The sequence below is a fragment of the Plutella xylostella genome, chromosome Z (genome assembly GCF_932276165.1).
Source record: "Plutella xylostella chromosome Z, ilPluXylo3.1, whole genome shotgun sequence".
Taxonomy (NCBI): domain Eukaryota; kingdom Metazoa; phylum Arthropoda; class Insecta; order Lepidoptera; family Plutellidae; genus Plutella; species Plutella xylostella.
The window spans coordinates 8,305,151-8,317,232 of NC_064012.1; the positions used below are offsets into that span (position 1 = coordinate 8,305,151).

The 12,082-nt window shown below is 32.6% G+C and overlaps 2 protein-coding genes across 3 annotated transcripts in view; one reads left to right on the forward strand and one right to left on the reverse strand.

Annotated features, from left to right (window-relative positions):
- LOC105388777 (peptidoglycan recognition protein) overlaps positions 1-12,082 on the forward strand; it is a 52,152-nt gene that overhangs the window by 5,920 nt on the left and 34,150 nt on the right. The window lies entirely within an intron of this gene.
- Positions 9,841-11,422, reverse strand: LOC119693690. 2 transcript variants are annotated; one of them, XR_007268216.1, is made up of 3 exons: positions 11,271-11,397; positions 10,908-11,015; positions 9,841-10,295 (listed from the first exon to the last, which is right to left on the reverse strand). XR_007268216.1 is itself a non-coding variant. In XM_038117922.2 (3 exons), coding segments are annotated over exons 1-3 (495 nt in total). In that variant the 5' UTR covers positions 11,283-11,422; the 3' UTR covers positions 9,841-9,910. The 2 variants fall into 2 exon arrangements, 1 of the variants encoding a protein (XP_037973850.1); XM_038117922.2 differs by having other exon boundaries at positions 11,281-11,422.

Genomic DNA, 12,082 nt, shown 5'->3' on the forward strand with positions numbered 1-12,082 from the left:
AATTTGGTCATCACGTTCATAAAAGGTTGCGTGCGATGGACTCATTTGAATTCACTCTTTCAAATAAAGTGCTAGTTCAAAATGAATCTGGTGATTATGATTTGAGACAAAGTAGATTGAAAGGATTACAATTAGCGGTGGCTGCAGATGAAGCTGTAAATAAAGAATACGTTGACCAAAACAATAAACTATTTTGCAAAAAGCATAATTGTCTTACTGAACTTAAAAGTATAAAGGCGCAAATACAACAGTTACAGAAACAGTTAGGTGATAAGTGCTCGAGTACAGATGTCAGTAATATGATAAAAGATCACATTGTGGCACTGAGAGATAATACAAGGACACTATGAGCAAACAAAATGTTGTTGATGAAATCCATAAAGGAGCTAGAAGGAATTTTCCTCGTCGATCAGTAATTATAAAGGGTATTGATGATTTATGGCAATCTGATTTGATAGACATACAAAAATATCAGAAAGTTAACAAGGGCTATAAGTTCATTTTAGTTGTTATCGATGCTTTTTCAAAATATGCATGGGTAGCTCCATTAAAGACTAAAACAAAAACTGAAGTGTGTCTCGCTTTTGAAAAGATTTTAAAAATAGGTCGTAGACCTAAAAATTTACAAACTGATATGGGCACTGAATTTTATAATGATATTTTTCAAAAACTTATGAATAAATATAAAATAAATCATTATTCAACATACTCCACAAAAAAAGCTTCAATTGTTGAAAGATTAATAAGAACTTTAAAAGGAAAGATGTTCAAACATTTTAGTTTGGTTGGAAACTACAAGTGGGTTGGATTGCCATTGTATGATTTAGTTGATAAATATAATAATACTGTACACCGTACCACTAAATTCAATCCATCTGCAATTAATTCAACAAATGAATCAATTGTTGCAAAGAATATACAAAAATCTCAAAATTCTACAACATCAAAGAAAATAAAGTTTCACGTAGGTGATATCGTTCGGATCAGCAAGTACAAAGGGGATTTTAAAAAAGGCTATACACCAAATTGGTCAACTGAGTTGTTTACCATTTTTAAAGTAAACAAGAGTGTCCCTATCACCTATCATATTAAAGACCAACATAGTATTCCAATAAAAGGATGTTTTTATGAACAAGAACTTCAAAAAACTAAGTGTCCTCAAATTTATTTGGTGGAAAAGGTTATAAGAAAGCGCGGCAATAAGTTATTAGTTAAATGGCTTGGTCTAAGTCAAAAAGAAAACAGCTGGATTGATAAAACTGATATTGTTAAAAAATAAAGCATATAATAAACGTTTATCCTATCTTTTATTCATTATCTACTTAGTTATGAAAGGAAGAGGACTAATAAATACTTTCATCAATCATTTACCAATTGAGTTACATTTACCGGGGTACAACTACTGTGGTCCTGGCACTCGCTTGCAAGAACGATTGAATAGAGGTGATAAAGGAATTAATCCTTTAGACAGTGCGTGCATGCAACACGATATAGCTTATTCTAAGAACTCTAATTTAGAAGACCGTCATAAGGCTGACTTAGAGTTAAAGAATATGGCAAAACGCCGATTGAAATCATTAGATGCGAGTAGAGGTGAAAGGGTTGCATCGTGGTTGGTTAACAAAGTTATGAAAGCAAAACTAAAAACTGGATCTGGTATTAAGTCATTTAAGGCCTCAATAGGAAAGTTAAAATCGCTTATGAAAAAAATTAAACCAAGTAATAACAAAGAAGCTATACAGTTTGCATATTTAGCAGCAAAAAAAATATTTCATAAAAATAATAACATAAAACTTCCAAGAATTATTCCTATTCCGAAAACAGGAGGCATACTTCCACTAATTCCTATCTTCGCTGGTCTATCCGCATTAGGCTCTTTAGCTGGAGGTATTGGTGGAATAGCCAAAGCAGTCAGTGATTATAAGTCAGCTCAAAAAAATCTTGCTGAATCTGAGCGGCACAACAAAATGATGGAATCTACAGCTATAGGTAAAGGTTTATACATTAAACCATACAAGAAGGGGAAAGGATTATGTGTGCGTTCTTCAAAAAACTAATTACTAGGTTACCCAGGCGAGCACTTACAAATATTGATATAGTAAAATTTACTCATGACATACCATACTTTCGAGGTGTTTACATGAGAAACACTTTGCCGACAAAGTCCAAAAACATTGAGTGTGCTATTTTAAATTTAGACAGTTCAGAGAATCCTGGAACTCATTGGGTAGCCTATTGCAAAATAAATAACTATTGTGAATACTTTGATAGCTATGGAGATTTAAAACCACCAATTGAACTGATTAAATACTTAACAACAAAAACTGATATTTACTATAATTACATAAACTATCAAAAAAATAATCCATTTAATTGTGGTCATTTATGTATTAAATTTCTAAAAAAATTCTGGATAAAGCATTTAAAATAAGATGTAGTAGTAAATTTTCTCATTAATATGATGGCATTCACACTATCAGTAACTGGTTGTAAATCAGCGTTATCAACATATTATTCGCCAGCGCTTCAGCTTGACGGTGAATATGAATGTGGACTTATCTTTCTGTCAACCTTTAACTCAATACCTAACATCGACCACAACAATAATAAGTTTTTTTATGGTGATAACGGAGTAATAGAAATACCCGAAGGATCTTATGAGTTATCGGATATTAATGACTATTTAAAAAATAATTTGAAAGATTGTACGTTTAAGTTAACGTGCAATAATAATACTTTGAACACAAATATATTTTGTTCTAAGGATATTCATTTTGAGAAAATTGGTTCTATCGGTAGAATATTGGGTTTCGGAAGTGAAATACTTAAAGCAAATATATTACACGAATCTCTCTTCCCTGTAAGCATTCTACCTTCAACCATCATTCGAATCGAATGTGATATAGTGAGCGGATCATATATAAATGGAAAACCTAGCCATATAATTTATGAATTCGCACCTAATGTACCACCAGGGTATCGGATCATAGAGATTCCGAAAAATTTAATATATTTTCCAGTAAATCAAAATACAGTAAGTGAAATTAATGTAAGAATATTAGATGAAAATAATAATTTGTTAAATTTACGAAACGAACAACTGCACTTATATTTACATTTAAGGCGAAAATGCTAGATTTCATAAATAAAAGATTGGAACCCAAAAGTAACGATGTCAGTACAACACCTACAGTGCAGCAGAAAGTACCTACTAAAAAGAAAAAGCTTACGAAAGAAAACAAGCAATTTTTAAAATACCTTAAACTTCTAAAATGAATATGTTAAACATCATAGATCCTATCGCGCAAGATAATAGTATCGAAAGCTATCAAGTTCATTCGTATAAACCTTACATAAACAGTTTTAACACAAATGATGAAATTCGTATTCCTATTAATCAACAAGACCTTTACGTATTGCCTTCAGCGAGTACAATATACATAGAAGGTTCAGTAAAAGTGTATCGACCAAACGGAGACAAAAAAGAAAGAGTTAGTGTTGTAGAGTTTGTAAACAATGCAATTTTGTATCTATTTCAAGACATTCGTTATGAATTAAACGGTGTAGAAGTAGATAGAATAAAAAATGCCGGTATAACAACCACTATAAAATCTTTGATATCGATGAATGAAAATGAAACAAAAATGTCTCGTTTGTGGGGATGGGACACTAATGGAATAAAAAATACAACAGGTTTTTTTTCTGTTTGTATACCATTGAATAAAGTACTTGGTTTTGCAGAGGATTACAATAAAATCATAATGAATTGTAAGCATGAGTTGATACTACTACGTAGCAATACGAACCTAAATGCTGTAAAATTAAATACCAATGAAGTGTTAGAAGATATTAGCATAAATAAAATAGTATGGAGAGTACCGCATATAAAAGTATCAGATCGGGAAAGAGTCAACTTGCTTAGATATTTGGAAAAAGATAGAGCTATAAGCTTAGCGTTTAGGAATTGGGATCTCTATGAATACCCTATGTTACCAAGAACCACTAAACATACCTGGTCAGTGAAAACTTCATCGCAATTAGAAAAACCCCGGTTCATAATAATAGGTTTGCAAACACATAGAAAGAACATTGGAAGCGGGGATATGTCACAGTTTGATCATTGTCATTTACGTGACGTAAAAGTTTTTCTTAATTCAACATACTTTCCATACGAAAGCCTCAATATTAACTTTGCTGATGATAAATACTTACTACTATACGAATTGTATGCTAAATTTCAACAGTCTTATTATGGACACCGTTGTGCACCATTGTTGAGTTTAAAAGAATTTAAGGACTTATGTCCTTTGGTGGTGATTAATTGCAGCAGACAAAACGAAACTTTGAAAACGGGTCCCGTGGACGTCCGTGTAGAGTTAGAAAGTGACTCAGAGATTCCCGATCAAACATCTGCATACTGTCTCATACTTAACGATTGTATTGTTGAATATAAACCTCTTTCAAATATTGTGAAAAAAATTACTTGAATTCTGAAAAATATCTTGCTTTGTGTAATGAAATCGCATTACGATGAATATTTTTACCGTTTTTATTTTTATTATATAATTTTATTTTTTATGAGTAATTACCTACTGAATATATATTTTTATTTGTTAACTATTTACAGAAATGAATAAAAAAATACCTAAAATACCTATTGGTTTCATTCCGATACTTATCTATAAGATTGTGAGCAAAAAAAAGAGTATTTTTAAATTATTAACATTTATTGAGGTATTTACAAGATAATTAACTATTAAGTACAAAATTTAAAATTAAAAAAATATGCAACTTAAAAATATATCTTATATTAAAAAACTAAGAACTACCTAATTACTTAAAATATTATTTTTAAAAATTATTATCACACATTTTTTTTGTTATTTTTTTAATTAAATTTTCAGTTAAGTCCAATATTTCGTCCATAGGATCTTCACAAACCCACTGACAACTCACTACAGCACTTTCACTGGTTGTGTCCTGGCACTCGTTGAGATCATACACCTCAATCTTAATGACCCTATTACCCTTTCGCATCGTGTTGCATTTTACAAAGGATGATGTCATCATTTCCTTAGCCGTTCTTTTCCTTGAGGTCTTCAATCGTTTTTTCACAATGTTCTGCGGCTGTGGAACTGGTCTTACCAGTTCAACGTCACTATCTAATCCTTCCAACATATTTTGAGCGTAGTAATAGGGATCATTGGGGTCATGAGTGTCGTCTAGGATCTGTAACAATAAAAATGTAATTAGGAACGCCTATATAAAATAAACTTGCAATAAAATAATTTCAATAAATATAAGTAGGTAGGTACATACCGATAGGGACATTTTTGAAATAACTTCGTAGTAACTATAATGTCAACAACCGCCGCAGTTCGCCTGTAAATCGTATTTGACTGCACATGGCACGTTACCTCCCCTCCCCCACCTACCTAAGACCTACATACCAACAGAATTTAAAATAAGTACTTAAATAAAATTTGTATCAATAAGCTGTTTTTGCTTAGTTGCTTGTTTCATGAATACCTAATATTTATTTCTGTATGCTGAAATTATAGGTAAAATAAGTAAGTAAGAATAAACTCAAATAGTTATGAGAACAAGTGGAAATAAATATATTTGTTTATGAAATAAGTACGAGTGGTAGGGTATATGAAATAAAATAAATTTGTAAGTATTAATTAAATATTCATATTTATTTCAGAAATACAGTGTGTACACAATACTTAACTAAATTAAAAACTACCGATACCATACACAACACCATAATATTACAGCGTGGAGTGAAAAAATTATTCAGGAATATAATATTAAATAAAGTACATCAATACAGCTAGGTACCATCATACCACCATAGAACCATCATAATATTATTATATAAATCATAATACGAGTAAACTAATTTAGCTAAATATTTTTTGTACAATAATTGCTAATACATTCATGAAAGGCGCTTAATGTTTAAACTAACGAATTTATGTACAATAGTAATAAAGACAAGCCGTTACCCTAATATAATGGACAAATTACCCCAAGCTAACGTGGAGATGTTGTCGCGCTGCAATAGACGCTTATCATCGTTGCTCGACAGAGCAATTTTGTTAACAGTCTGAGTAAATATTTCATGCTTAATCGAACGAAACAAAATATTCTTTCTTCGGATTATTTGTTTTTCAAACAATGATTTTTTGTAATCTGAAATATTTAGTTTCTTTATTACAGCCGACTTTACTCCTTTTGCCTTTTTTATGGACCTGTCATCAGTGCGAATGCAATATAATTTCGATCGTAGGCCTACGAATTCGGATATAATCTTTCCACCCATTTCATCTTTAAACAGGCCCGGTATTTTTTTATTCTGTAACGGTATACCGTGAAGATTGTCGGCGTCGTAGTTACTCGTATCAAAATTATCTAAAAATATATTTTTTAAATCTTTATAAAAGTTTTTGGTCTGTAACATTAGTATGTACGAATCCGTATCTAAATAAAGGATAGACACATTATTTTGATACACTGGTTTTATTACAGAGTAGTAATAGTCATACATATGACTCTTAGATAACTCTAACACTGTGAAACCAATGTAGATTGGTTTATCCAACCGTACGCATTCAGGTTTCATTTGTATCGCAACTAAATCGTCTGATAGTACTGATACAGTTTGGAAATTTGGTCGAGCGATTAGTTTTTGTGCACAAGTTACCTGTTTGGTTTTGTTATTAGAATCGTTCCATTTTTTCACTAACTGCACGTTTGTACGTCGTTCAGTATTTTCTAATGTCTTTCCAAAAATACTGTTGTTCAACAGTTTAAAAAAGTCTTGCTCAAACTTTGACTTTGCTTTTTGTCGTAGTTTTGTATTAAGATCAATATATTTTTTTAAATAGGCACTTTGTCTAAAGGATATAACTCTGTGAACCTTGGTTAGTTTTAAGCCATGCTTTAGACACTGCTTCAAGTGAACATAATGGATGACATATCTATATTTATCATAGAGATTAGGCACAAGTTTATGATTTCGGCCGCCGGGTGGAATGCATTTTTCAGGACAAAAAGGAAGGTCATTATGCTCATGGTGTAAAATTTCAGGATACAATAGGTCTACTTCCAAAATAAAACCAGTATCTGCACTATCAGAAATACTTGAAATATCTAAATTATCAATTTCCTCTTCCGTTAGAAATCTAAAATTACTAAGAGGTAACGTCTGCGACATACAATATCCGTATAAATTATTAGCATCTATGTACACAATAAATGAATCAGGTTCAGATGAGTCATAGTCGGATAAGTACTTGTTATTCGCTTTAGCATAACGCTTAGAGCACATACACACACCACCTCTGATTCCACTCTGTATCATTCGAATCATCTCTAAATCAGTGAGGAGCTCTAGTTTTATTTGAGTTTTGAGAAGCATGCTGTCAAACGATAGGGCACTGATAGTAAGATAGAATAAGCTATCAAGCTCGTAATACTTTTTACAGGTTTTTCTAAAATTTTCAAATATGTCTGTAAGTAATAAAACATCAGTTTTTAAATACAGATCGGTGTATTCACCCAAATCTTTTACAGCGAATTTTGACCATACCGCTTGCGCATGCTCATAATCGGCATCGCTTATATCTTCACCCGTAAGTGAGTTGAAAAAATCTTCCTTTGGAGGCAATGACGTAATCTCATAGCGTTCCATATTTGACATATAGCAATAAGGATAAACACCTTTACGTACCAGCAAATCAAATGCACTATCGTCATGAAAATGTTTTCTCAAATGATGAAATTGAGTTTTCGTTAATGATTTCGCCAATTGATCTAAACTGGTCCCCAGAAATTTAAAGGAATCGATAAAACGAACTTGAATGCTCTCATCTTGGGATATCGGCACGTATTTCGTAAACGAAATATAGTTTTCCTTCGTTTTAGGTATAAGTTTTACAGGGCCAGGTGATAAAGCTAGCTCTTTTATAAACAAGTGGCAGTCGTACCCCGCTAAATTATGAAATACTACGGGAACGAACATAGGTTGTTTAAACTGTAAATTACAATGGGTATGTGCTGCACCGCGATATTTCCCGGTGATATGGCAATGATCACGAACACGATCTAAAAATAAGAAGTTTTTACAGATATAACATCGAGTGGCACTTTCAAAGTCTTTTTGATCTTTTTCCGTAAATATCATGCTTACAGTTTTTTTCAACACTTTATGAATTTTACGTACATCACGATTTAAACATTCGATAAACCTTGCAATACAGTCAACACCGCGGTAACTAACAAACTTGTCATATGAGTCATCAAGTGTGCAAACTATCTGGTACGCAAACGCTATCGGCACGTGACGTTGCAACGTGGATGTACTAGCGATGTTAGGGTCATTCTCACAGCCCTCATATTTGACTAGCATTGTTTCTAAGTCGGCATAAATCACAAAAGGCATGTTTTGTTTTCGCTCATAGTTTTTAAACTGCAAAAAACTCCCTTCTTTTGGTATTTCGGTAGCTACTCCACTGCATAAGTGAGTGTTAGCTTGTTCAGGGGTGGAAAAAAATAATAAACAACTTTCGCAAATGTGTAACTTTTGATGGTGTTTAGTTATTTGACTTCTCACTAGACGAGTTAAATTTTTGATAAGACAATAATGAGATGTTTTGTCGTTCTCAATATATAATAGATGGATTACGGTCTTACCCGTTAATGTCTCTGATCTATACAAGGGGCCTGAAATAGTCTTCCCATCTTTCAGTCCATACACAACTACCGCAATGGTAGGGTTGTTTTTTTCGAATATAGTTATATCCGAAAATCCTACTGGAAAAGACATCCCCTCAATATTGAAAACTTTTCTAAAATCAGGGTAAGACGATACTCGTTCAGGATGTTTCTGAGCGGGAAATAGGGCTGCCACCACACTCCAAAGAAAACAGTAAGGGTCATTGTTCTCGATATTTAAACATGCCTTTTTATTTTTTATAAACTTAGGCAAATTTATATAGCTAGCACCTCGCAGCGGTTGATATTTGTTGATATTAATCTCGAGATGCGAGTTACTAAGAAATGTCCAACCACTATCCCTTTCTTGAAATTCTTCAATTTTTTTCTTAACTTCATTTACCAAGTTTAAATACTTCGAATCAAAGTCATAATTAAGATATAAAATTTGATTTTTTGTTCCAAATGATTTTATTTCCTGACAATCATTTTTGAACATTAAAAACAATGAGAAGAGTTCTATATTTACTTTAATACAAGTATGCAGTTGTAAACATTTATCAAAAAGGTCCTTTATCTTGGCTCGAATTGAATCAAAAAAGTTATCTACAGAGTTTTGTTCAAACTCGCTGGTAGCTGTAATCCTATATGTGGCTATACGGGACTTGAAAGCTGAATTGATCATCTCGACACCATCGCATACAGATATCGCAGCGATGTTTTTATGTAAAGTACTACGTAAATGCCCTATCCATTTTTTCCTATCAATTGATGAACGACAAACGGTACAGTACGGCATTATTGGGTAACGGCTTGAAATAAAAAATGGAAATAGGTACCTAGCTAACTGAAATATTTAAAGGAAATAATTATTCAAATTAAATGAAATAAGTAATATTTTTAAATTAGGTACTTCAAAGTTAAGTTAAGTTGATAAATACTTAATATGAATTTTCGATATACTTATGGTTAAACGATGGCTGAAATATTATATTGATTAAATGAAATAATATTCAACAGTTGAGTTAAGTTAATTACTTTATAAAAAAATCGCTATAGTAAAATGGAAATGGAAAAACCTACCTAATTAAAAAATGGAAAAAATAAAAATTATAAAAATTTAAATGAAATAAGTATAATATTTATTAAAAAACTTCAATAGTTAAAAAACGGCGGTAAGTTGATGAATTTACTTAATATGAATTTTTTCGCTATAGTAAACAGGTTCGCAGTCTCCGAACACGGAGTGCGCTTCCCTGACAAACTTCTGCAGCGCCTGCCACGGCTCGCCGTCCTGCTCAGTCAGCAGTTTCAGATTGAACAGGGCTTTTTTCCACCGTTCCTCAGGCTTAGAGGTTTTAGCGTCAAGTGTGTTGTACACTTTTAGCTCAACATAAAATTCACCGTCGTTAATTAAGCTCTTTCGTACGGAGCCGTTGGCCACGCGAGACACGAAGCTAGACGATATAGGGTAGTTGTCCGGCGCTGCTCTGCTTGCTAGGTTTTCAGCTTCATCCAAAATCCCGAATATGTCCAGTTTGCTTGTGCCACTGGTCTTCTTCTTCTTATTAGTCCTGTAAACAATATATTTATAATTAAATAAACATAAAATATAGGTTTAAATTTATAAGTAGCAGTGGTGTAGGTATATTAAACGGCACGACTGTTAAAATATTGAAAGGATAAAGTGATTTTTGATGTAACACAATATATAATTTATAAAGGTCTTAGCCCACTTACACATCTCTGTACCCACTCACCAAGCGAGCTGTCTACTTATTTATGTAATCAATGTAAAGTATATTAAAAAAATATAAAATGCATAATTTTAATTTATATTTCTCTGTTGGGTAGAAAAGAGTTGTGTAAGTGGACTTAGACCTTAAGTATGTTCAGTAAATGGCGAGTTTTGTAGATATATATAGAGAATAACTAACACTTTAATGGTCACACAACACAATTATAACTAACATGTAGACCTCAAGACCTCACAACCAAAATTAATCAGTCTGTATAGGCGTCGATCCCGGTACATGAACCATCGCTGCTCACACAGCCATCGCATCATGCATTATCTTACTAAATTTTATACAGTACAGCGAAAATAGAGGGTTATGGTATTAAATTAAGTGAAATTTGGAATCATGTACCTAATTTTATAATAAAATAGGGATATGAGTACATACCTTTGGGGTTCTGCTGAGTTATTCTTCCGTTTGTTCGGGGCCGCGACTGCAGTTTTGCTTTTGGATGTGTGCGGCAGCGAGACGACACTTTCGTATTCTGAGTCAGACCTGTAAAACATATTTATTTTTAGCATTTCCATATTAAATTATCTGCACTAGATAATTGGGAGATTAAACTATCTATTTTAAATCATTCATTTATAAATAACTTGAGATACTTTACAGATAATTTACTACTTGATGTGTTATAATAAATCAACATATTAAAATAGAAATTTACTTCATTATAACATTAAAGTTTAATTTAGGAGCACACACGAGGAAAAACAAAGAAACTTAACTGTAAGATAAAAAAGTACTCACGAATACTAACATTGTTTCAGGATGTTGATAGATTTTCACAGGAACCACGAACAGCACTTAAGGAATGACTGAAGAAAAACTGAAGGGTTTTACAGAGCGCACAGACAGGCACGGTGATGGCTGAGCGAAGAAAGGACAGCCAAAAAATTATTAATTATTTAAAAACCATTATGGTTGTATTATATAAAATAATAAGTCTTACTTAATAATATTAAATTTTCAACCTTAACACTGCACTTTAAGGCTTACTTAGGTATTCATTGAGTTAGTCATATGACATTGTGAACTGTGCAATGTAGATGTGTGTCAGTGTGTGAAAATTGCAATCTCTGCAAAATAGATGTTTTCTGAAATGCATTTGTGCAACCATTACCCACAATTGGAAAGAGAGGTGTTATACGTTTGACATCTGTATAGGTGAAGTGTTGTGTTTGATATTATTCAATGAAGGAAGAAATAAACGACCGAATAGCGCGCTGGTTAGTAACTCTAACAGTTGTGCAATTAAGTGTTCTGCCCCGGCCGGGGATCGAACCCCGAACCCTCAGCATAACAATTAGAGTTACTAACCAGTGCGCTATTCGGTCGTTATACTTCTTTCTAAAATAAATAATATTGACTGTTATGGGTACAACATGAGACCTTATAGCTTATAGCTAAGAACGGTTATACAAGTGTTAACAGATAAGAATACATAGAACCATACTAGGATCTGTTCTTAGGTACTCGCATGTCACAAACACGAATAGTGCATGATGCGATTCGTTATTATTACCACTTATGTGGTAGTTAAATAAATGGGTTTCTTACTT